Source organism: Rhincodon typus, chromosome 29, assembly GCF_021869965.1.
Source record: "Rhincodon typus isolate 14 chromosome 29, sRhiTyp1.1, whole genome shotgun sequence".
NCBI classification, from domain to species: domain Eukaryota; kingdom Metazoa; phylum Chordata; class Chondrichthyes; order Orectolobiformes; family Rhincodontidae; genus Rhincodon; species Rhincodon typus.
In genome coordinates this window covers 10330414-10357623 of record NC_063360.1, presented here as the reverse complement: position 1 = coordinate 10357623, position 27210 = coordinate 10330414, and the positions used below count along the sequence as shown (strand labels likewise).

Below are 27210 nucleotides of genomic sequence, written 5' to 3'. Positions count from 1 at the left end.
TGTGGGTCTGGGGTGGGAAAGGGGTTGGGGGACAGGATGTAATGTGTTAGTCACTCAGCCAGCATGGTGCCTTCACTAAATTAGTCCATGTACTGTGAGCAGGGCCATGATGGAGTAGAGTATTGGACTGCTGAAGATGTGGTTACACCAGTTGGAGTAGTTGGTGGGGCAGGGGTGTGTCCCTTCAGTACAGTTACTTTACACATGGGCAAGAATCTGCAGTCTGGTAATGCCCCTCACCAGCACAGCAGCCATGCTGCTCACTGCATGTAACCAATGTGGCTGATACTCGCACATATACAACCCCATTCTCTCACCATCACCACTATTTCACCACACAGCTTACCTGTTCTTAATATCCCATCTAAATCTCCTGTCTTGGTCACTGCTACTCTGTCCTCAATGTCCATTGGACACCTGTATCTTGTCACTGTCCAGTATGGAAACATTACATACAGACAAGCATTTGGACAAGTCCAAACATGAGCTTTTATTACAAGCAGCAAAAGGGAAGATAAATAAAATGAATTCAGAGATAGCAGATGCTGGAGAATCTGAGATAACAAGGTGTAGAGCTGGATGAACACAGCAGGCCAAGCAACATCAGAGGAGCAGGAAGACTGACGTTTCGGGCCTAGACCCTTCTTCAGAAACCATTTCTGAAGAAGGGTCTAGGCCCGAAACGTCAGCCTTCCTGCTCCTCTGATGCTGCTTGACCTGCTGTGTTCATCCAGCTCTGCACCGTGTTATATCATAAATAAAATGAATGCAGGCTGCATCTCTGTGCCACAATGTGAAAAAGGTGCAGGTATTTTGACCTTGACAGTCCATGATGCTTTTCTGCAGTCAGCTCACATCTATTGGAACAGGGGGTCAATAAGACCCAGTGTGCGTTCTTGGAACCAATGCAGCTGAACTCTTGTCATTCACAAGGAGAGCTTGCTCCAGCTCAATGTTCTCATGCTTCTTCTTCGCTGACTGCTCCCATTCCTCCAGCTCCTCAGCATTTCTCCCATCTCTTCATTGCCTGCTCCAACAGGGCAGAGCCATCTGCTGCCAGAATGGCACATCACCCTCTGCCCAAACTGTGCTGAAGGGACCCCCTCTCCCGACTGCTCCAAGTAGTGTAACCACATCTTCAACAGCCCAATACTCTGCTCCATCATGGCCCTGCTCACAGTACATGGACCAATTTAGTGAAGGCACCATGCTGGCTGAGTGACTAACACATTACATCCTGTCCCCCAACCCCTTTCCCACCCCAGACCCACATCAACCATTCCACTTTCCATTGCATTCATCATAGTCCATCTTCAAACAGAATTTCAAATGTAGCAATATTGCCCTTGTCTCTCAACACTCTCAGAGGGTTCAGTAGTGAAGGGTGTGTTTTTGTCCTTTTCAATTATTGCTGCTAACTTTTGCCTCACTGAAAGGACGATGATAGTTTAGCTAGCCCCAGTGGCATGCTGCAATCCGCCTTTGACCAGTTTTTGATGTCACTCTGGATGCATTGCATATGTACAAAGAAATGTTTGCAAATGGAATGTAGCTGCAGTTTGCAAACTCCTGCTTCGTGTATTTGTCCCTTCGATGTCCTGATGTCCAGTGTCAGGGATCTGGTGCTTTCACCCAACAAAGGGACACTGACTGACAATGCACACCCTGGCTGTTGTCCCAGCCATTTTCCAGTTCCAGTTCACATCTAGAGAATGACAGGAGAAGCAGCTCACAGTGGGCACCATCGATACTGGCCCCCACATGGTCACTAGATATCCCCTGCCAGAGCTTCCATGCTCTCTTTACCTTGTTTTATCAAACAACTCATTTCCGTGTGGAGACTCAGCACCTAGAGCTCTGTCTCTAACTGTCCGTCCTGCCCCCTGAGCCCCAACATTGCACCTTCAGAATATCCATCCACACTGATCTTCCTGTGGAGCGCCAGGCAGTGGTCACCCTCTACTCTACCCTCCCATACCCTCTGATCTGTTCTGCATAGCTCTCATACATCTTGAATTTCCCACACTCATTGTATGTGTTCCAACCTCCACAATGACACTACTTTACCCCAACAGCCTTAACTCCTCCACCTCTTCCAGCAGTGATGCCACTGTTGCCCCTACAGACCTCCTTTTGAATCTTCCTCAAAGATCAATGGATGAACCCTAGGACCATTTACTGACTTTGACAAGTAACCCCTAGACATAACTGACCTGACCCTTGACCTCTATCTTTGCAGCTCCCTGACTGATGATACATGGTTCTTCTGACAGCCTGCCATGACCTAACAGAACAGACCATTGCCCAGTCCCCAGACTGATCCCCTGACAGTAAGCATCCCAAACTGACAACAGACCTGACTGAAGCACTAACAGGCATGACAAAGCAATGCTACAAGCATGCAGATGGTGCTAAGCATGTGAGCACTTATAACAAACAAACAGCCCTGAGATACAGACTGGTCCAATATCTGAGATGGGTGACTGTCCCTGTGTGCATCCTCACAACATCTTTTCAATTGGTAGTATGCCCTGCAATGCATTCTGTACTTCCTCAGTGTTTTGCAAGTGAACAGAAGATGTTCCATGATGTTTGTGAGGGATTGGGAAATTCCAAATGTCATGGTTCATTAGGGTGGCATGGTGGCTCAGTGGTTAGCACTGCTGCCTCACAGCGCCAGGGACCTGCCTGGGGCAACAGTCTATGTGGAGTTTGCACGTTCTCCCTGTGTCTGCATGGGTTTCCTCCGGGTGCTACGGTTTCTTCCCACAGCCCGAAGATGTGCAGGTTATGTAGGTTGGCCATGCTAAACTGCCCTTGGTGTTCAGGGATGTGTGGTTTAGGTGGATTAGCCATGGGAAATGCAAGGATAGGGTGGGGGATGGGGGTGTGCGAGTCTGGGTGGGATGCTATTGGGAGGGCTGGTATGGCCTTGTTGGGCCGAATGGCCTGTTTCCACACTGTAGGGATTCTGTGAGGAGGTTTGTGCAGCTTGTCCCCATGGACCAGGCCCTGAACTGCTATTTGGTGCTGAACAACATTTTGCAGCCAATGGTAAGCTGAAGTTGCCAGTTACCCACGCTGATTTCCAGGTCAAGATTTCTCACCCTCTGGCATGTTCAGCATAATCAGTAAATTAGGAAGCTAACTATTAATGAGACAAGTTGCAACATTAACAATGCATTTAATACGCAATAATCCCACTTCATTAGCAACTACTGGTGCTGAGTGAGAAACTTACTTGCAAAATGCATACAAGATGCAACAAGGAGCTCTAGTTAGCTCTTGCTGGATGTCATGCCTGCCATAGTCCACATCGCTCAGACCCATACAAGATTCAACCCAATATTACCAAATTATTGAATTTAATTTTGCAAACTGCTTCAGTGAGATTGCAAACCACGAGTCTCCTGTTGCTTACCAAGTGGTCTAACTACACAGTTGAATTATTGTTACATGAGAAAACACAGTCACCATCCTGACCGGTTACAGCCCATAAACTGTGAAATCTATAGATTGGAGTGTAAATTAGGGGAGAAATACTGGCCAAGACGACAGACAAATTGCACTTTCTTTTGACTGATTCTGTGGGATATTTAGCATGCACCAAAAAGATCTTTGATTTCCTACCTCATTCAGAACACCAGCATTTCCAATGATGCAAGATTATCTAACCTAACAATGAAAATTTTAAAATGATAGGTGTTCAATTCAATGTTACATGCATGCAAAACTTTATTTCTTTAGTGTTCAAACTTGGTTTGAGGACATTTCCCATATAGGAGTTATGGAATAACCAGACAATCCCACAAAACTGCCACATTCCAAATACAATAATATAGGGAGGTAGTTCTGAATGAGTGGATATAGCCCTGTTTTCAATTCTAGCAGATCTATCATTGGAAAGTGCCTGTTCATACGTTCAATGTTCATAAACCCAACAAACCACACAGATTAAAAACTGCAAACACAAGCCAAATAATGGTTGTGCTAACTTCCCATTCATGCCAGAAATCATTGGTTCCGCGTATGAACTTTGGGGAGCAAGTTGAATTGATTGAAGTGAAAATGTGTGGATGAGCAGTTAGAAATAACCAGAGGAACAGGAATTGGACACTGGAGAACCACCTCTCAGATAATAAATTTTTTCTTTAATTGCATTGAATAGGGCAAGGGAAGTTATAGGAGAGCCTCCTAAGATGTGGGAGTCATATTACTCTGTTGGATATGTTGTGTTATATCTCATAGTCAGTATATCAGTATACCTTTAAGAGTCATGCTCATAACATTATCGCTGTATCATAACATGTGAGCCAAGGATATAATGATCTCTCCATCTGAACTCTGATTATGAGAAGCATACTGTTCTGTTGTAACCAAATAGCTTAGTTCAGACACCAATGTAATAATGAACATAATAGCCAACAGTAATAAATATCTGTTAGATCCTTCAATACTACGTCATTCACTGCTGGTTTCTTACATTAGAAGGGATGACATGAGCGCCACCACATCAGGTATAACACCCTGCTGGAGCCAAAACCCACACCAGGATGATCTTTGACCTTGGAGTAAAAAAGTTAGTCAATGGGGAGGCAATGGCCTAGTAGTATTATCGCTGGACTGTTAATCCAGAGACCCAAATAATGTTCTGAGGACCTGGGTTCAAATCCCGCCACAGCAGATGGAGGAATTTGAAACCAAAAAAAAGAAATCTGGAATTATCAGTCTAATGATGATGAAGAATCCATTGCCAATTGTTGGGAAAAACCCATCTGGTTCACTAATGTCCTTTAGGGAAGGAAACTGCCATCCTTAACCGATCTGGCCTACATGTGCTCCAGACCCACAGCAATGTGGTTGACACTTAACTGTTCTCTGGGCAATTAGGGATGAGCAATAAATGCTGCCGAGTCAGCGAAGCGCTCGTCCTATGAATGAATAAAGAAAAAAGAACAAACAAAGCTGCAAACCAGAGCAGAGTTTCAATAAACAAGGTTGGGATTTGGCAATGTGACTCTATCATCTTACTACCACTGCAGCTGAGTAAAGCGCCACCTTGAAGACAATACCCTACTAAATATGCCCCTAAATGCTGATTTGAGGGACAAAAAAGTGTCGGACATAAAAATATATTTTGCAAAGGGAACTTTAGCAAATTATGTAATTATCCAAAATCAGATGGGAGTAATAGATGAATCCTCTTTCCACAGATGAAGGATTGAAGGCTCAGTGATCAAAGTTGAGCGCACAGCCTTAGTAAAAATTGAGTGCAAACCAATCTCCCTTGTGTTTAATTATTGGTTGAGTATTCAATGACTAAGAGTTTAGTTGGCCAAATACATTTAAATTTGCAGTTGATTGAGTGTCACTAAACATGTGTATAAATAAGAATGATTCAAAATAGAATGATCAAATAGAGATGGGACAGTTAATTCATGGAATCCCTACCAGTGTGGAAGCAGGCCATTCGGCCCATCAAGTCCACACTGATCCTCCGAAGAGCATCCCACCCAGACCCACTCCCCACCCCTGTATTCCACATGGCTAACCCATCCAGCCTGCACATCCCTGGACACTATGGTCAATTTAGCATGGCCAATCCACCTGACCAGCACATCTTTGGACTGTGGGAGGAAACCGGAGCATCCGGAGGAAACCCGAGCAGACATGGGAAGAATGTGCAAACTCCAAACAGACAGTTGCCTGATGCTTGAATCAAACTCAGATTCCTGGCGCTGTGAGGCAGCAGTGCTAACCACTGAGCCACCGTGCCACCTGGACTTGGACTATCTTTACCTACATTTAACTAACGAAGAGGGCAACAAAGCAAATCTCCAATACCATATAGTGTCAGCAAATTAAATATGTAATAATGAAATGCAAGAATGAAATGATTAAAAATGTGCATGAATAAAAGAAGTCTTATTCTTCATAAGATTGCTAACTGTTGCAATAAAAGGAACATAGGATATAATAAAATGTGTAATGGTCATCTGAAAAAGTAAGGATAATGTCATGGTTTGGAAGTAATGTTCTTTGGGCAGATGCATATGGTGCTTTAATTTCTGTTTAATTTGTTGTTGAATCTACTTCTTTATGTCACAATGAGCACCATGCAATGGCTATCTTTCAGCTGGACTATGAACAAGGAGAAAAATTAATCCAGACTGCTCTGCCCTATTATAGTGACTGTCAGGTATTGCACTGAGCTAGGCTCATGATATTTGGTCATGCTCATGGACAGGAAACCATTCTTGGACTAGCTTTACTAACACCTACCTAACAAAAAGAGCAGCAAAGCAAAGCTCCAATATAGTATAGTGTTGGCAAAGAATATTAGTGCCGACATGTTTGGGGATCTTGTGTGAGATTTCAGGTTCAGAGCAAAGTTCACTGTATTTTGTCCCACGATATGCCACAGCCTCAACATGGAAAGTTTCTCAAAGTACCTTTCAGTAATATTACAAAGATGCATTGGATTATATAGGGAGTCCCCCTGTCATTAAGTGATGAAGCTGGAGGTGAGGTATCTGGAAAGAAGAGTGAAAGCATTTCTACTTATTAATACCCATTTTTCCACTGTCTTCACCTGTCACCACTGGTGTGTAGTTTCAGGTACCACGTGTGGCAATTCTTTGTACGTGAGCCTATATAGTTTGAATGTAGGAACATAACAACTAGGAACGGGAACAGACAATTTAGCTCTTCAAGCCTGCTCTGCCATTTAATATGATCATTGGCTGTTCTCACCTCATTCTCAACTTTTTAGCCCATTCCCCATAGCCTTTCAACCCATTACTATTTAAGAACCTGCCTATCTCCTCTTTGAATGTGTTTAGTGTCCCACCATTAATTGCACTCAGGCACAGTGAATTCCAGAGATCCATGATGCTTTGGGAGAAGTAATTCCTCCTCACCTTGATTTTAAATCTACCACCCTAGTTATTGCCAGAAATGGCATGTGATTTCCTTTATTTTTCTGTGGTGTCATTGAGACTCAGTTAGAAGTTGCTGTCTCAGAAACCTGTGGTGAGCACATCAATTCCCATTTCAAGACCTGAGCAAATGAAGTTAGTAGTTAACTTTGGAATAGCAGCATGTGGAGAAGAGATACCTGAAATTTGAGACCCCAGTCATCAACTCAGCTAACATTATAGAATTTCTACATCCTGGGAGGTCCATCAAGTCCACGCTGATCCTGCAGAGTGTCCCACCCAGACCCACCACTTCTACTCTATCCTCTTAACCCTGCATTTCCCATGGCCAATCTACCTGCCAATCTTTGGACTGTGGGAGGAAACCAGAGCACCCAGAGGAAACCCATGAAGACACAGGAAGAATGTGCAAACTCCACACCGACAGTTGCCTGAGACTGGAATTAAACCCAGGTCCCTGGCACAGTGAGGCCGCAGTGCTAACCGCTAACCCACCGTACCAGCCTAAGACATTAGTTGATGTATAACGAGAAGAGACATTCCACTCTGGGTCTGTTATACAACAAAACAGTTTTTAAAAAGTCACTAATGGAGTCCACTGCTTTTCATCATTTATATAAATGATTTGGATGTGAACATAGGAAGTATGGTTAGTGTGTTTGCAAATGACACCAAAACTGGAGATGTAGTGGACAGCAAAGATGGTTACCTTGGAGTACAACGGAACCTTGATCAGATGGGCCACTGGACTGAGGAGTGGCAGATGGAGTTTAATTTAGATAAATGTGAGGTGCTGCATTTTGGAAAGGCAAATGAGGGCAGCACTTATACACTTAATGATAAGGTTCTGGGCAGTGTTGCTGAACAAAGAGACCTTGGAGTACAGGTTCATGGTTCCTTGAAAGTGGAGTTGCAGATAGGACAGTGAAGAAGGCAGTTGGTGTGCTTGCCTTAATTGGTCAGTACATTGCTTATAGGATTTGGGAGGTCATGTTGTGGCTGTACAGGACATCGGTTAGGTCACATTTGGAATACTGCATGCAATTCTGTACTACCCGCTATAGGAAGGATGTTGTGAAACTTGAAAGAGTTCAGAAAAAACTTACAAGGATGTTGCCAGAGTTGGAGGGTTTGAGCTATAGGGAGAGGCTGAACAGGCTGGGGCTATATTCCCTGGAGCATCAGAGGCTGAGGGGTGACCTTACAGAGGTTTATGAAATCATGAGAGGCATGGATAGGGTGAATAGCCAAGGTCTTTTCCCTGGGATGGGGGAGCCCAAAACTAGGTTTAAGATGAGAGGGGAAAGATTTATAAGGAAACTAAGGGGCACTTTTTTTAAATGCAGAGGGTGGTGTGTGTATAGAATGAGCTGTCAGAGTTTGTGAAGGAGGTGGGTACATTTGCAACATTTAATAGGCATCTGGATGGGTACATGAATAGGAAGGGTTTAGAGGGATATGGGCCAAATGCTGGCAAATAGGACTAGATTAATTTAAGATATGTGGTTGGCATGGATGAGCTGGACTGAAGGGTCTGTTTCCATGCTGTATATCTCTATAAGTCTATGACTCTAAATTGACCAAAAGACATTATCTTCCAGAGTGATTGGAAAGTGGAAATAGGTGCCACAGGGAGCCGCTGAGAACAAATAGCATAGACAAGTTTAGGGATTGTGAGACAAACATTTGAGGGACAAGGGAATTGAAACTTTTAGTGATAGGGTTAAATGAACAGAAGTGTGAGGCGTCTCGTGCAGTGTAACATTGGCATAAACCAGTTGTGCCACATGGACTGTTGCTCTGCTGCGTAAACAACATAGTTAAACATAACAGTTAATTTCCTACGGAGCAGTCCTACAAACAGCAATGAAATCATCGAATCCCTATCATGTGGAAGCAGGACATTTGCCCATCGAGTTCACGCCGATCCTCTGAAGAGTATCCCACCCAGGCCAGCCACCTACCCATCCCTGTAATCCTGCATTTCCCATGGCCAATCCACCTAGCCTGCACATCCCTGAACACTATGGGCAATTTAACATGGCCAATCCATCGAACCTGCACGTCTTTGGACTGTGGGAAGAAACCGGAGCACCCGAAGGAAACCTCCACAGACGCGGGGAGAACGTGCGGACTCCACATGGGCAGTCACCGCAGGGTGGAATCAAACCCAGGTCCCTAGCACTGTGAGGTAGCAGTGCCAACTGCTGACCCACTATGCCACGCTCATTGTAATTATTCTAATTTACTAGTCCTGGTTGAGGAACAAATTTTAGTCAATTTCCCCAGATAAGCTCTTATTTATCTGAGTGGACAGATAGAGCCTTGGTTCAGTACCTGACTTGAAAGATCACACCCCATACAATGCACAATCCAATCAGTACTGCACTGATGTGACCATCTGAATCATGTCCTTAAGTGTTGAACTGGGACTTCAATTCATCATCTTCTGGCTCATAATCAAAGGTACTCCCCTCAGCATTAACTAACACTAATTAATATTCAAGAAACAACTCTGTATAAAGATTAATTGTTGCTTCTTTTGCTGAGGTTGTAGGTCACGTCAGAGATGTTTACCTTCCTAACAATTGCAAACTCGGGCATCCTGTTAATTTTATTTCAGGATGTGACATTCTCAGAGCTGTTTGAAAAGTGACGGCCTAGGACCTAAAGCACGGTATTGGTAAAAATACAAACAGGTCCTTCAATGCTCCTTCCTCTGGGAATTATTTCAAATTGCTCCCAACAACATCCATGTTTTCTTTCCATCCATTTTAAGTTGCAACCTACATTTGTTGCCTCCACGTCATTTGAGTGTGATTTAAATGCTTTGCCATGTTTTTGTCCTCTGTTCTCTCGTCTTATTAATGCAACCAGGTCACTGGTTCTCAAAGGAAACACAGATCAGAGATAATTTCAGTTATTGATTTCCATCTCTCTTCCCCTCAGTGAATTTTGTGCTTGTCAAGTACAGAGATCTTGGAGCTGAAAATGTAATGGCACTTTGCATAAGACGAACTCTCATGTCAGGTTAGATGCAGAATAATCTACTCAGGCTTAATCTCAGGATTTTGGTTCATATCATACTCATTTCTCTGTCAATTGGTTTTATTTTGTAATTCATCCGAAACACTTGTCTCCATCACTGTGACTGCAATCCAACATTACCTTTTTTTAGCTGAATGTGTGTCTTTTTTGTTTGGAGAGTTTCTCCCACAAGGCTTAATGAATTGTCTCATTACCAAACTCACCAACTCAATTTCCTACCACGTCCCATGCCAACTTTCATGTCTGATTTCCACCCCATCTTTCACTCAGCACTCATTCTGGAAATCACGGGAATTCTTTGTCCCTGTGCCATCTTTTACAACCCTGTTATGAACCTGAACAGTTTTCATCAGTCCGGAACTGCCCTGACATTCGCGCCAGAGAAGTCTGCATCCTGCTTTGCGGGCGTGGACCTGGAGATCTTACTGATGTGATGGTGCACAGCTGGGCTTCCTCCTCCCCCAGCACCTGTAGAGTTGTAGAGGCCATGACACCAGACCCTGTCAGCTCTGAGGCTGGCTTTCAGCGACAGCAATGGCTGTGCCACACCCATAATGCCCGTCTCTCTCATATTCGAGGAGAGGTGAGAATTCTGAGGTGAGAATCCTGTCTCTCACTGCCTCAAGCAGGATCTTGACTGGCATCAGAGGTTGTTGAATTCCAAGAAGAACAGGAAGCCAAAGCTTTAAACAGCAGTTTTATTTAAATCCCACGAATGAATAAAGAAAATTAATTTGGCTTTTTGCTGCTTAAATACCATGTTCTACTGCTGCACATCTTGTGGAAATGACCGGTTTCTTTACAGATGTATCGTTTCTTTGTCATAGCTTGACACTAGTTATGTTTGTGAGGCATTTTGTTCTGAGGCATAGATACTTACTCTTAGCACCTGCTATTTGGCCTATGTTTTTGTTTGTCACATATGACTGTAGAGTGTTTATAACTTATGAAGTAGATAGGTTCTATTGCTCTCCTGTGGCATGCGCGCTGTCTCCTCTCAGGATTTATCTGTCAGGTCTTCTTGGTTTCTGCTGCTAGCACAAATTGAAGGCTTTATCCAAAGTCAAATCTTCTTTGCAGTGAAATTAATCTACAAAGACTCATTAATAATTCCAACAATAATGCCATCTCTTATGAATTCTGATTTCCAAGCTCCATAACTGCACTTTCCACTCGTCTATAGACATCATTCATTAAGTAATCTATGGATTCCCTTGGTGCTGAACTTACCTGTAAAATCTTTCTCATTCAAGGGGTTAATTTGGTCAATATTAAATTAATTATCAAAAACTGTTATAACCTCTTCAAATGTATCTGTGCTCACTTTTATATTTTGGCAATTTATAACATTATCCACGGTAGGACCTATCGAAAACAATAATGTATTTACTTGGTAAGCTTGAGATTTAATATTTAATTTTGAAGCAACTCTGTATCTTAAGGTCCTATCTGGTTCACTAATATCCTTAAGGAAAGGAAATCTGCTATTTTACCTGGTCTGTCCCACATGTGACTCCAGACCCACAGCAATGTGGTTGACTCTTAACTGCCCTCTCAACAATTAGGGATGGGCACTGTTTGCTGGTATAGCCAATAATACCCATATCCCATCAACAAATTTTAAAAAAACTGTTTTTTCAAGATGTTCAATGCGGCATCATATTTTGCTCATCTTGACATTAAATCTTCTCCAGCCATTTATTCTTTACTTTGGCACTCTTTTAATTTCCTGCATCCCAATGCTGTTTCTACCCATTAAATTGGGTAGAGCATAAAGTAGCTTGAACAGTAACTCTTTCATTACTATTACCTTATACAACACTTTCCAGCCTATGAACCGTTACATTTAGAAGCAAGTGGGTTGTGAAGATTTACTGAGAGATTTCCTGGGAGAATTAACACAATGTAGGAAGCAAGCAGCTTCTATGCTGCCTAAAATATTGAAATTATTCTAATTTAATTTTCGTGGTTTCTTCAGCCTGTGAAATGCAACATTCTGTAACTATTTGAGTAGGATCCGGCACAGCTAAACAATTTGTGGATTCTTTCGGCCAGTCCTAGAGTGCCAGGTGTCAAGAAATAATTGACAGCCTCTGTGCCCCGTGTTTAAGCAAAACAAATAGTCTCCTTGAGAATATATTTCCAATATTTGATTGCCCTTGGAACATTCTGGTCAGGCGAGCATGCTAAGCAAGTCCATGTTCGGAGATTGGGAATTGTTACAGACCCAGCAGCAGGTGGACCTGCCAAATGGCTTATCCCTGAGGAATTCTCCAACCACTCCACTCACCCCAGATCAAATGGAAAATCAGCCGGGGTTAAGTGGGAAATCTGATCCATTTTACGCCAGTTCCCAAAGAAGAAGTAGCCATTTTTTTAACGGGGTGACAGGAGGATTAACTTTGGAATTAATCCAGCAAGGGTCTGTGAGAGGACAGCAAAAAATTGAAAGGGGTTGGAATGAGAAATTTCAAGCTGCTGTTGTGTCATTTGAGTCTGGAATCAAGCTTGAAGTATCTCCAAGCCACAGAGCTTTTCTTTTGTTTCTGAGTTGCTGTTCAGGATCTGCATTGCAGACAGTGAGGAACCAAGTATTAAACTGTTTACACAGCATATTTCATAGAAACTTGGAGTGATTGTGGTTCACCTCAATAAGAAATGTGCAATAAAATTAAGTATAAAGTTACTGAACAAACACTCTTCCCTAATTTAGGAAATAGTATGCAACAAACCTAATGATGGCAGTCCCAGAGCATTTCCCTCCTGCATATTATACAAAAAATTGACAAAAACAGTGAAGTGAAATTTAAAGATTTTGTGCTAATTAGGGGTAGATTGTTTTGAGTGATGAGAGGTCCCAGAGCTAGTATATTATACTGATTAATTGGTCTGGTTCTGCCAGGATAATGTTAATTTCTCGTGAACGGTCAACAATCTCCAAAAAATAATTCAAGTGTCCTAGTTTTCACCTTTTCTCTTTTGTCACATATAAAATGTTGTGACCTCTCATTCTTCTGCCTGTGGACTCCCATCATATTGTATTGCATTCAACAAACCTCAATCCATTCCCAAAAGCCCCTGTGACATTTCCAAAAAAAAAATGTCAGTGCCTTTTTAGCACAGATAGCTCCATTGCTGATAATCTCTTCTAAACAATAGCGGAAGTGGCATTAAGAACTCTGCCGCTGACACACCAACCAATACAGAGTTGCATCTTGTCTTGGCTTTTCATTGTGTTTTGTTTCTGACTGATGAAAATGTGGTCAACTTACAAGCTGCGTTTTTCAAATAATCAGTCAGGCTTATTTTTTTCTAAGCTTTTCACTGTTTTTGCAAAGGGCCAACTGTCTAGTGACTCTTCATTAGGAATATAGTTTAACCCCTCTTTGTCCCCTGACAAGTTGCACTCTGTACATTCGTTGAATATGCCTGGGCAAAGTTGTTTTCTTTTTCTGATATCCTCAACTAGAAGACAGTGTAAACTAACAAAAATATATCTCAGATCTGTCGGCAACTAAATGTCAGCACATAGCCTTTGACAAACCTTTAACTTTCTCCAGCCCTACAGTACCAAAACCATGCCCTTCTTGAGTTTCTAGGCTTTTGTAAAATCTTGCCTTCAACTCTCTAAGCTTCTTCTCTAGAACTCTGTCCTTTAATCTCTGAGCCTGTCCACCTCACCCTCCTTACAACTTATACTTGGCCAAGCTATTGAATACCTATCCAAATACCACGTACATTGGGTTAGCATTCATATTTTTTATTCAAATAAAGTGAAGTGCCATGAAGTACATTTTGTATGCAAACAGCAATCTGTAGAAGCAAGCTGTTTGTTAACTGTTCCCCAAGTTATACCTGATAATTTAATTGATATAAAATGTTACAGCATCACTATTCTTGGGCCTTTTAAATAACAGAATTGAAATCAATACTTAAATTAAGTAGGAATGTATAGGCCTAATCAGACTGAGAATAAAGGTCATATTACATTTCCAACATAATCTATAAAAATGCTTCATTAACTTGAGGCATTTTACTTTTGTAGTAGAATTTTCATTCCACTCAGTAATTATTGTTCATATATTGCCAAGTATTTGTGTACTATTTGTGTGTTAGTAATTGATCAAAGCCAAGCTCCAGTCAGGAATGCAGGATTGGGATCTGAGTGCCCTTCCAGTTCCAGCTACTTGTGGTTCATTTTTTGCAGTAAGGACGGGAGGGCTCCATTTACTGGAAGCAATTGTCAAAGAACCCACTTATACCGCTCAACTGGTCCTGTGTGAATGATTGTGGACAGCGCTGTCACGTACTTTCTCGCTGGGGTGCCTGTTTCCTAACATGTATCCTTCACTTGAACTTTGAGTGGCTCTTTATATTGCACAGACGTTGATCTTCTATCTTCTATACAGTTCTTTTTGTCCATGTTAGCTTCCATTCTTCATCAATCAATTACACAATATTTCCATAGAGCTTCATTCTAGAAATAAAAACAGGAGTTGCTGGAAAAGCTCACCAGGTCTGGCAGCATCTGTGAAGAAAAAATCAGAGTTAGCATTTCGGGTCCAGTGACCCTTCCTCAGCGCAGATGCTGCCAGACCTGCTGAGATTTTCCAGCGACTTCCGGTTTTGTTTCTGATTTACAGCATCCGCAGTACTTTCGGGTTTTTTTCTTTCTAGAAATGGTGACTGCCTAGATGCTTATTGTTTATGGGACACTATTATAGACATCACTGATGAATTCTAAAGTGGAGCTTCTTTCAGACATGTTCTTTACCAAAAACACAGCTAAGATTGAACCGACAATCTCCTTACCAACTCTGCAACAAGTGATGTTGCACATGTTGTACTCACAAGGTACAAGGGATAAGCTGAGAAGATGTGACATGTTGCTAGCATCCGCTGTCACTATTAGTGCCTTACTTTGAAGCCTGAGCAGTAAAATAAACATTTAAACGCTGGAGCTGAACAAGAGCTTTTAAAGTGTTTTTCAGTTTTGCTTTGCAGCTGAATGGAGTTGAACTTGTCACTGATGGGCTGAGACACCAAGAAAATGTTTAAGCTTTTATGACAGTGACATGGCTAGCATTTGGGACATTTGATTGGAACCATTTCTGTGCGGTCACATGAACCAGGTTCAAATATGGAGGTCCTGGAAAGATGGGCACAGATTTGAGAGTTTTAATTATTTCGCTATAGCAAAACACATGCTTCTACCAGCCTAATCATGGAGAGAACACTATGAACCTTAAAGGAATATTTTGGTACCACTAATCGATTGGTAAAGGAGGGGGTGTGCTGTGCAAGGTAGTTGTAATTACAGGAGATACATGTGTACTGTCAAATCAAAAGGCCTTGAGCCCCCCCAACCACTGTGCAAAATGGAAAGGTAAAGCCACCATAGTCCGACTGGACTGCTGTCCCATTAGACAGTTGATTGGTAGTGATTTAACCTGAGGGTCACCATACCTCATGTAATGGGGGACAATTGAATAAAAATCCTTCATAGTAACCTCAGCTAGTGCAGGAAAACATAGAAACATAGGAGATAGGAGCAGGAGGAGGCCATTCGGCCCTTCGAGCCTGCTCTGCCATTCATCACGATCATGGCTGGTTGTCCAACTCAATAGCTTAATCCTGCTTTCTCCCCATAACCTTTGATCCCATTCGCCCCAAGTGCTATATCTTGTCCCCTCTTGAATACATTCAATATTTTGGCATCAACTACTTCCTGTGGTAATGAATTCCACAGGCTCACCACACTTTGGGTGAAGAAATGGGGAGGCAATGGTCTAGTGGTATTATCATTAGGCTATTAATCCAGAGACCCAGATAGTGTTCTGGGGACCCAGGTTTGAATCCTGCCCTGGCAGATGGTAGAATTTGAATTCAATAAAAATATCTGGAATTAAGAATCGAATGATGACCATGAATCCATTGTCGATTGTCGGGAAAAACCCATCTGGTTCACTAATGTCCTTTAGGGAAAGAAACTGCCTTGCTTACCTGGTCCGGCCTACATGTGAATCCAGACCCACAGCAATGTGGTTGACTCTTAACTACATTCTGGGCAATTAGGGATGGACAATAAATGCTGCCTCGCCAGCAATGTCCTCATCCTGTGAATGAATAAAAAAAAAACAAAAAAATGTCTCCTCATCTCTGTCCTAAATCATCTACCCCGAATCCTCATATTGTGACCCCTGGTTCTGGACACCATCGGGAACATCAACCCTGTCCAGTCCTGTTCCAATCTTATAAGTTTCTATGAGATTCCCCCCTCATTTGTCTGAACTTTAGTAAAAACAATCCCAACCTAGTCAATCTATCCTAATACATGCCATCCCCAGAATCAGCCTGGTAAACCTTCGCTGCACATCCTCGAGAGCAAGAGCATCCTTCTTCAGAAAAGGAGACCAAAACTGCACACAATATTCTAGGTGTGATCTCACCAAAGCCCTGTATAACTGCAACAACACATTCCTGCTCCTGTACTCGAAACCTCTCACAATGAAGGCCAACATACCATTTCCTTTTTTTACCGCCTGCTGCACCTGCATGCTTACCTTCAGCAACTGGTGCACAGGGTACTCAGGCCCCGCTGCACACTCCCCTCTCCCAATTTACAACCAGGAATTGAACCCATGCTCACTCTGCTTTGCAAACCAGCTGTCCAATCAACTGAGCTAAGCAACTTGTGTAGCTGATGGATTTATAGTGAATAAAAAAAGGGGACATTGGCCAATTCATATCATTTTCTGCTTTAATTGGGTCATTAAACTTTCTTTAATGCTGGTTTGTAATTCTGGAGGTGAGTGTGTTAGCACTCAATATCAGTGCCACATCGCACTGCCAACATACAAGTAATATTTCCATATTGGTATGCAGTATTCTGTCAGAAATTGGTTCTTGGCACTCTTATTTTTCCCTTCTCTAATGGAACAATCTCAGACAAAAAGTAATAAGTTTGATGCCTTATAGCTCCCACTAGCTCCAATTCTCTGACAAGGGAACACAGGCAAGCTGCTACCAAGCCTTAAAGGTAAGAATGTAAGGATTTGAAGCAGGAGTAGGTCGTTCGATCAATTGAGCCTAGTCTGGAATTCAGTAAGATCACAGCTGATCTGATTGCATCCTTTAACTCCACTTCCCATCCTAACCCCCAATCCCTTCTCAAAAAAAATCCATCTTGCTCCATCTTGATTATGTTTGATGACTCATCTCCGATGATCTGAGATAGACAATCCCAAAGATTAATTAACCTGTGAGAGATTAAATTCCTCCTCACCTCTATTTCAAATGGGAGACACTTACTTTGAAATTGTGCCTCCTTGTTCAAGATTCCACACCCCCCACCCCAAGTGAAAGCATGTATCTATTCTCAGAATTGTAGGTGTTTCAGGAAGGTGTTAATCACAAAAATGAGTAGAGGACGAATTTACTCAATCCTTCTGACGAGTCAGTGGACTTTTTTTGTTAATTATTGAAGTAGAAGTTATAAAATGTTGCATAATTCTTTATCTATTAGCACAAAGTTTGACTTTTTTAAAAAGAACATTATCAATCTCCCTGGAGATCACAACAATGAAAGGACTGTACAGTGAATAAAATACCAATTGGAAGTGTATTCACTGTTGTAATATACTAATTGTAGCAGACAATTTGTACATAGCAAGCTCCCACAAAGTGAAATGTTATAATGTCGAGGTTACCTAGGTTTATATGTTGGCCAGGCCAAACAGGGCTGGTTAGATTAGATGAAGGTTCTGAGGAAGGGTCACCGGACCCAAAACATTAACTGATTTTTTCTTCACAGATGCTGCCAGACCTGCTGAGCTTTTCCAGCAATTTTGTTTTTGTTCCTGGTTAGATTAGCTGCAAGGAGTTGGTTAGGGAGTCTATAACACAGTCTCAGGATGTGGAGTAGGCCACTTTGGAGCGAAATGAAAGAAAATTTCTTCACTCAAAGGGTAGAGAAACCTGTGGAATTCTCCACCACAGAAGAATATGGAGGCCAGGTCACAATATATTCAAGAGAGAGGTAAATCTTGAAATATTAAAGTGTCACAATCCAATAGCTTTCACATACACTTTAACTCCCCCTCCCACTCCCCTGGCAACATGTCTATCCTCGGCCTTCTCCACTGTCAGAGTGAGGCCAAACATAAACTGGAGGAACAACACCTCATATTTTGCCTTGGGAGCGTACAGCCCAATGGCCTGAATATTGACTTCACCAGCTTCAAAATCTCTCCTCCCCCAGCCTTATCTCATGTCCCACCTCCCTGACCTGTCCTAACCTGTCCATCTTCCTACTCACCTATCCGCTCCACCCTTCCCACTGAGCAATCACTATAACCCCTTACCTGCATCCACCTATCACCATCCCACCTATCTTTCCACAGCCCCACCCCGCTCCCTCTATTTATTTCTGGGCTCCCCTCCCTGTCCCCAGTTCTGACAAAGGGTTTTGGCCTGAAACGTTGACTTTCCTGCTCCTCTGATGCTGTCTGATCTGCTGTGTATGTCCATGTTTATTGGCTTTAGGAGATGTATTTTGTCCTATTTTTCTTTTTGAAGAGAAGATTTAAGACAGAGGTACTGAGCTGTGTATTTGAATCCAACATAGTAAATAGCCTGTGAGGCCTTGATTTTTTTTTTGAGAAGTTGGAACAATAGAAGTAGCCTAAATGGTTGGGCTCAAGCTCTCACAGAACCAGAATGTTTGGTTTTAGTTTTTCAGTAACAGTTTCTGGGGTCTCGAAACCTGATGCAGAAACTGTTTTTCCTCTCTCTGTTACAGCTAAAAGCTGGGCGTTCTCTTCCTGCTGCTAGAATTGTATGTGAGACAATCTATTTTACTGAATTTTCCTTTCCTTTGTGTTCATGGAATGTTACTATATATGAACAGTTGTTGTTTAGTAGATAAATAATCGATTATTCTGTTAAGTTTTCCAATAGAGTTAAATTATTCCAATTTACTTTGTTTGTATTTTAATTATAGTTTATGAATAAAATGTGTTGTGCTTCAACGCTGGTTGTTTGACCAATTAAATTGCATCTGGAACGCAACGCCTTACACTTGCCTTTAAAATAAGGAAAGATTAGTATCTTCTGAATATGTTTTGAGGGGTTTTGGTCTGGTCCATAACAAAAGACATCAAGGGGTAATGGGAGAAAGCCATTGAGGTAGAGGAGCAGCCTTGATCATTTTGAATGGCAAAGACGGCTCAAAGGTTTGAATGGCCTCCTCCTGCTCTTAATTTCTATGTTTCTATCACTCTCTATGTTTCTATAACTGCACTGATCATTTCAGAGCTTATGCCCTGAGATCTTTTAAAGCCACATGACGGGCAAGATAGAATGAAAGATGCATGGGAAATAAAGCAATGTTTATGATTTAATTGGATATAATGATCACAGGGAATTTTTCCAAGTTTCTTTCGACACAGTGAAAATCATTCCATTGTCTAGAATCTTGAAAGTGAATTAGGATTGATGCAGCCCTGGGAATCCTAGTTGGGGTTCTTATGATTGCTTTACTCTAACTGATAATATGTACCTTCAGATATCCTGCATGGAATAATATTTGAAGTCCCCAGTCCAGTTTATGCTAAAATATTCTCTGAAACTTTGCCCAAAATAAAAGATCATAGGATCTAAAACTTGGCAGGTGGCCGTCCTGGTGTAAATCAGTAAAAAGCCTCATCAGTGCCAAAGCATTATGAATTTGATCATCAAACTAAGGCATTGCAAAAGCCATTCAATATTTCCCTTGTTAAATGGAATACATTTATCTCCTGTCTGACAAATACATGTTTTATTATCTACTGTTCTCTGTTAAATTAAACTAGTCATAAGTACGCAACTCTATTTATATGCTTACAAACTTCAAACAGATTTTTTTTGCTGAGACTGAGTTGCACTAATGGCCAAGTTATGACCTTTGATTTTGTAAGGAAATTTCCATTGTTATCCATGAGATAGCGATCAGCTTCTCATCTGCAAGTTAATTTACACGATCCTTTTGATGCAACCACATGAAGGAGATCATACAATGGTGCTTTCAGGATGACACACTTCCACTTGAGCGATCAGGCAGAAAGTTCACAGCTAAAGCCCTAAATGATTAACTCCAGTGGGGACATGGGTGCAGTCCTGTCAACACAATAGACAATGAAGCTCTCTTTTTAATGGTGGGCTGTCAATTTGAGCTCAGCAAAAATCTAACCTATTACAGCCCAAGGCAGACCACAAATTCTCATAACTAAGTCTTTGTATTTTGGTCAAAGAAAATACAAAAGCTTATTAGTTGATCCTAATCGAAGTGAAGTTGTATATCTCAGCCTGACATCATGGTGCCAAGTCTTCTGGAGTTTGAAACCATTTGCAATGTTGCTGTGCCTGGAGCTGCACTGATATGCCTGTTGATAAATGGATAACATGGTACAGGAATTAGCCATCCAGGTAGATCATAGGCTTAATTGCTCATTGGTTTTTAACTGGTGCACGAGCAAGAACAGTTTATCAAATATACATGAAGATTTGGCTTGACTGTGATACATCATATTCAATATTTGCATCAACATCAGAGAGCTGGGTTTGTACTGGGAGCTCACTGTGCTTAGGGAACACATTTCTGTATGAGTGAGCAGCTGAAGTAGGGAGTGGAATGAAGGCATTGATCTAACAGCAGATTAGGACAAGTATATGCAAAACTAGGATCTTGTGGTGCAGGAGTAGTGTTCTTACCACTGAACCAGGAGGTCCATGTTCAATTTCTACCTACCCTGGAGGTATGCCATAACTTCTCTGAACAGGTTGATTAAAGTTACTACAATATAAAATAGGACAAATGAACAGCGTAGATATGAAGAAGCTGAGGAAAACATCTCTCCAGTCATGGGATCTTACAAGACAAAGATCAAATTAAAGAAGGTACATGCAGTTATGCAGTGTATTTTCCATAGGATGGCTTTTCTCTAAGCTGCATGAGTGAGGGACCATGCAATAAATATGGAATGTGCTACACAGCGAGCGAACAGCATTTCCTTTCAGAAATGAGTGTTTTCAGCCTCACAGTAATTAAAGGAGGTGTTCCTTACAGACAGTCCATGCCCCACAAAGTAAAATTAATGAGAAAACTGTCTCAGAGTGTTCCACAATACTTCCCAGCCAAGTTGTTTAGTGGATAAATGCATCTAGCAATTTTAGATGTAGTAGGATTTCTCAATGAATGGTCATCTTACCAATTTTTGGTGGTGTTGGTTGGGGAATTGTTTGCCAGGACACTTGGTAATGCCATGGAATAATTTCTGTCCACTTGACAGGACAGACAGATACTTGGTTTAATATCGTACCCAAAAGATGTCAACTCCTTCAGTGCGGTATTGAAGTGTCCATCTAGATTGGGTACTCCTGTCCAAGCTGGCACATGGATTAACTCACAAACTTCTCACTTCAAGCTGAGATTTCTACAAACTGAGCCAAGACTGACATCAACATTTTACTTGTTGTGTGTCAGGGTCAGCAGTCTGAGCAAGTACCTAAGTTATGTCTGAGAAATACTTCGCACTGAGTTAATTGAATGATGCAGATTGATTTTTGGCAAGTTTTGAATTAAAACTCAGGCCAAATGTAGTTCCATCAGTTAACATGGGTCGGGGATGAGAATTCCACAGGCTAGTTGCACTGGATTGTAGCCAGAGTCTGGTGTTGCACTTTGACAGCAGAATCTGCCAAAACATGTTCACTCAACCCAGTTAAATAGCAATTGGCAGTTCTCCAGTGTAAATGTGGTGTAAAATGGGAGCACTGTGCTAGGATGCTTGGAAATTGGAGTACAGCCTTTCAAAAGGCAAATTTAGTTGGAGATTGCATGATAAATACGAAGGAGATTGACTGACTAAGTAGACTGTCTGATAGCTCCACTAGATGGCTTATTTGATTTTGTGCCACTTTTCAAGACATTTCCAACTGGAACATTCGCTGCTATAAAAGGGAGCCAGGCTTTGTGAAGAGGAATAAAGAAGAATGCGCAATTTTGATGAAGCCAACTTGAGACAGAGAATGAACTGGCGGATAGAAAGAAGTCTGAAAAAAATTAGCTCAGGCACCACACACCCCTCCCCCCCCACCCCAGTCCCCCACCCCCACCCTGGGATTGCAGGCTAGCAGCATAAGAAATTTAATGAGCTAAAGAAGGAAGACCCAGCAACACCAAACAATGCTGTCTTCTTGCACAGAGGAAGGGGAGCAGATAAGGATAACCCATGTTCCCAGCGAAGGCTGAGGAAAAGAATACACAGGAACTGCAGAAAGCAAAACTTGTGGGTACTCACATGAGAAGGAGGTCAAAGAGGGGATCTACACATAACCTTATTGGCCAGTCTTCAAGAACATCAGTGAACTGGTGTGTCTTGTGTGACTTGAGATATTGCCAGCTGTCCCTTAATTCAAGAACGTTATCACCTCAGGGCTGTGCATTCCTGTCGTGTGTGCACAGATGTTTAAACACCTGGGACAAGATGAAATAGTGAGATCCAAAATGCAGGGTTTGCTTAATTTCTTTCCTTCTCAGCTACCACTCTGTTTACTAAGCTCCTCAGTTCACTTACAACACATTCATGGTCCCTGATCTAGACTGACCGCCACTATTTGGTCCAATTATAGGTTCTGAATAAATCTCTCATTTTTACACTCAGTGTCACATTTTACAATGCAACATGTCTATTAGCTTTTAGTGACAAACACAATGGAACATTTTCTTGTGTCTATGTAAGTGCTTTGTCCATGCACTTGTGTTTCTACTCCAGATCAAAATCCAAATGGCATTTCACCGATTTCTGGTTCAAATATGTTTTTCCCGACTTGTGACTGTGCATTTAACCATCCTCGTGGCTGGTGGCATCAAAGAAGATTTCTCATTATTGCTGGCATCGATTGTCAGCTTTATTGAAATTAGCAACAATTACCCATTGAAGACGTGGGCAGGGACGAGTCAATTCTTTCTTCTGTCACTGAAGGACTGCAGCTCTAGTGAGAGTAGGACAGACAACACACTGCACATTGACTTTTGGGCTCCAGTGGCTGGGACTCAAACCACTGTGATGACAGCTGTCCATTTCAGCTCTGGGCATTCAGATAGTATCATTTGGAACCATGCCCCAGGATTTCATCCCTGGTTAAACCCAAACGTTGCACTCAAAGTTGAGCCTATTTTGCTAACATAAAAAAAAACTGAAGAATCCTCCTGAAATCATCGGAACACTCCCACAATTGGCATTAGTTAGTTGTGACAATCAGACATCCAGAATTACCGATACTTCACTTGTATATTTTTTCTGCCAAACTTAAAATTTAAAGCTTCAACATATTCAGATAGTTTTCCTGCTTATGGGAAGCATTGATTCTCAGCATTTTTAATGTGACATATCTTTCTATTAAAACATGTATAAAGAAACAGATAATAAAGAGCAGGTCACATTTCCATAAAATATTCAAAAAATTGACACTAAGAGATCAGAGAAATACATTTGTTTCTGAAGCTCCCAAGTGTCAGGAATTGGAGGTCACATATATGTTCCTAATGGCCATGGGTTTTACAACACAAAACAACTCAACACCAAAGGGGCAACCTCACAAGGAAGGAAGCAGCAGATGGCTGGTGTCACACATTCAGAAGGCGTGCCCTCCTCCATTTGGAGCAGATTTACATTGTTAGCAGGAGCTTTCTTAGACATCTAAATTGGATCAATTTAGCCAGGGAGTTTTTGATGGAATATTGTGGAGGGTATTTCACTCAGCATTTACCTGTTATTTATTTGTCTTGACAGAATTGGACAGGTTAGTATAAGGACACTTTGTGTTGTTTTTGAATTGAATTGAATTGAATCATTTAATTTCACATGTATTCAATGTAAATGTACAGTAAAAAGTGTGAACCTTCGCTGTACATTACGCATTAATTTAGAATAAGATAAGACCTCCCTATGGGAACCAGACTGATTCTGTTGAAGTTCAATTTTTTAAGGAAGCTTATATCATTCAACGTGAAATTTGAACTCAGATGGCAGACATGAAAGACTAATTTCTAAACATTACCCAGCCCAAAAACTAAAATAATAGTCCAAATTAAGTTAGCTGAATGTTGAGAGCTGAACTCATACTACTCAAATCCAATGACGAAATTAAGTTTTGTCTTTGACCTTTGGAATAGTAATGTTTGCGTGAACTTTTAGAAATGTATAATTCATTTCAGAACATTTATGTGAAGATTGTACTTTTAAAGTTTCACTCCAATAAAAAGTATTTTAACCACCTCAAGGCTAGGAGGGGTGCAGTCAGGGAATACTTCTGCACATTAGACCCAATCCATTCGATTGCACCTAGTTCCTTTATTCATTCATGCGATTAGGGCATCGCTGGGTAGGCAATATTTATTGCCCAGAGGGCAGTTAAGAGTCAGCCACATTGCAGTGGGTCTGGAGTCACATGTAGGCCAGACCAGGTAAGGATGACAGTTTCCTTCTCTAAAGGACATTAGTGAACCAGATGGGTTTTTCCTGACTTTTGATTCACAGTTATCATTAGACTCTTAAATCCAGATATTTATTGAATTCAAATTCTACCATTGGCCATGGTGGGATTTGAACCCAGGTCCCCAAAATGTTGTCTGGTCTCTGGATTAACAGTCCAGCGATAATACCATTAGGCCATCACTTCTCCTATTTTTCCTAGTTTTGTGGAGGGGGTGGTGAGATGGAGTTCTGAGTAACCTGGTCTGAAAAGGCAGGTCAGTCATCATAATATTTTAATGAAGTTCCCTTCCCAAATTCTTAGCGTTGTTTGGAATTTAATGCTGGCAGTGCAGGTTTCTAGGACATGACAAATCCGCCAGCTGAAGGAATGTGGGAGCTGCTGGACAAGGTAAGTAAATGCTCTATACAGCACATAGGCCAAGATGAAAAAGAATATTCCCCATCCACACCCCATTCCCCAAGCAAATCTTGTACCTTGTGGGGCTGAATATGTAATATACCTAGCCTCCTCTTCTTCCTGAATGACTGTCAAACACTGCACTCTCCTTCTGAAATTCTCATCTCATAACCACTCCCAATAGTTATGCAATGGTTCCTACTCTCCTCCCCTGATTGTGTTTCCTCCCATTAATTTGTGATCTTCGTCAGTTTGCAGTTCTTTGTGATTGCAAATGGTCAGCAACCTGCCTTCTTTCCTTGTAAATATCTGAGTCACCAATCTCTCTCAGTACTGTGGTGAAGAACTCCTTCACCCAATGGATTCCTGAGTCGACCAACCACAGAAACTAGCAATTTCAGTTCTAAGTATATGTTGAGTTGACTGCTCATGAGTTTCAGTGCCATTGGTATGAGGGACCAACAAAATCGACCAGAGTTCCTCTCTCTACTCACCTTTTATTTTTAAAGTGTGCAAGGCTAAAATCCATGTGAGGTTAGATATTTTCAGTCAGACATCTGGAACAAGAAAGACTTGAACTCAGACTTTCTAGGATACCTAACACTATGGCACAAGACCCCTAGGTGAACATTTTAGCACTGAGCCACCAATGCAACCACTTAAGATTAAGCTGTCTTACTCTAATTCAAATACCTCTGTATGTTCACTGTGCACAGTCACACTTGAACAATAACAATGCAAGTAAGAAGTCAGAAGACTTTCATTATTCATAGCACTGTGCACCAGTGCAAATTTGCATGTTCAGGATAGAGGTAGAGATAAGATACGGAAAGGGAGGAGTAAAGGGCAATTTGTAACATCTCATCCTACCCCTTGACCAAATTCTAACAAATATTCTACAGCAATAATGATGCTGAAGGAAATATTAGCTGTCAAATGAAGACGTGTTACCCATCACTTTAAGGTACTGCATGTTAGAATGCTTCCTAACTCCCTTTAATGCAGTGTTAATAATCACATGTAAATATTGTATTAGTTCTTCCACAAGCTAATGAGGCTCTGGTTTCATTCACAGGGATCACCTATACAGTGTGGATTTAGATGCACCAGCTGTAGATGAGACGTACTATAATAAGGTAAGTACAAAATCAACATTAACAACAGATTTCTGACAATGGATAAAATTTAAGACCCAAGAAGCATCAAAATGTTTGACATTATGGATAAATAATATGGTGATAATCTCAAGAAATGGTTCTTTTCTTCATTCCACCATCTTTTGTGGTCATTAAGTAAGTGTTGAAATGGTTATTGTGACATGAATTATAGCTGGTCTGTCTCTTTGGTACATATTAGATTACAGATAGCATTATTTCCACACATCTCCACTTTCAACAGTTTTTATCCCTTGCCATCAAGTAGCTTGATGAGAATATCAAGACCACAAGACTTTCTTGACTATGTTCTTCCTTGATTATTTAACAGATGGTGTAATTTTAGATGACCAATAGCTTTTGCTCAGAATTCTCATCAGATGGTGACTGTTGCTGGACTGTGATTCCACATATTTAACAAATGTCAAATTTCATAGAATCTTAAGGCACAAAGTGAGGCCATTTGACCAATTCAGCCTGTGTCTGTTCTTTGAGAGAGCTATCAAATTTGTATTACTCCTACTCCTTCCCGATACCACTACAATATTTTTCATTTTCCAACTTCCTCTGAGAGTTACTAATGAAACCGTTTCTAACAACCTTTCAAGCTGTGAATTCGAGATTATGACCACTTATTGCAAAAAATAAATTTTCCTCCTCTCCCACTTGTTTTGTTTTGATAATTACCATAACTCCATGCCATTTAGATCTTCCTGTTCACTCGATGAAATCTTCTCACAATCTTAAACGACTCTGGTTGGGAGATGTAACAAAATCTCTAGCTTAACTTCTTTGCTTTTGTCCTCCACACTTCTGCATATAAAGCCCAAAGTATAATCTTGTCCAGCCATCTTCAAAGATGTGTTTGCGTACACCTCCCAAAGTGTAAAGACTGTGTATTTTTTTTGTATTTTTGATTGTGGACTGAAATGTGAAAACAACTACTGTTGAAGGATTGCTGCACTCTTTAACAACAAGTAACCTGACGCTCACTGTAAATGCTGTTTACACAGCTTCTTGTTCAATCAGTAGTGGAAGGCCAGTTTTCAGATGAGTTGGAGTTAAGTGGTTTGTGTGAATGGAGCTTTGGCTAGCAACAAGTAGCTGATTGGTTTTGAACTAATGACCAGTTATTG

At 41.3% G+C, this 27210-nt stretch overlaps 1 protein-coding gene across 1 annotated transcript in view; it reads left to right on the top strand.

The window, feature by feature from the left end:
• sema6bb (sema domain, transmembrane domain (TM), and cytoplasmic domain, (semaphorin) 6Bb) overlaps positions 1-27210 on the top strand; it is a 241739-nt gene that overhangs the window by 17989 nt on the left and 196540 nt on the right. Inside the window, exon 3 of the mRNA XM_048614179.1 lies at positions 25996-26056. Within this exon, the coding sequence (XP_048470136.1) occupies positions 25996-26056 (61 nt within the window). The remainder of the gene's footprint in view (positions 1-25995; positions 26057-27210) is intronic.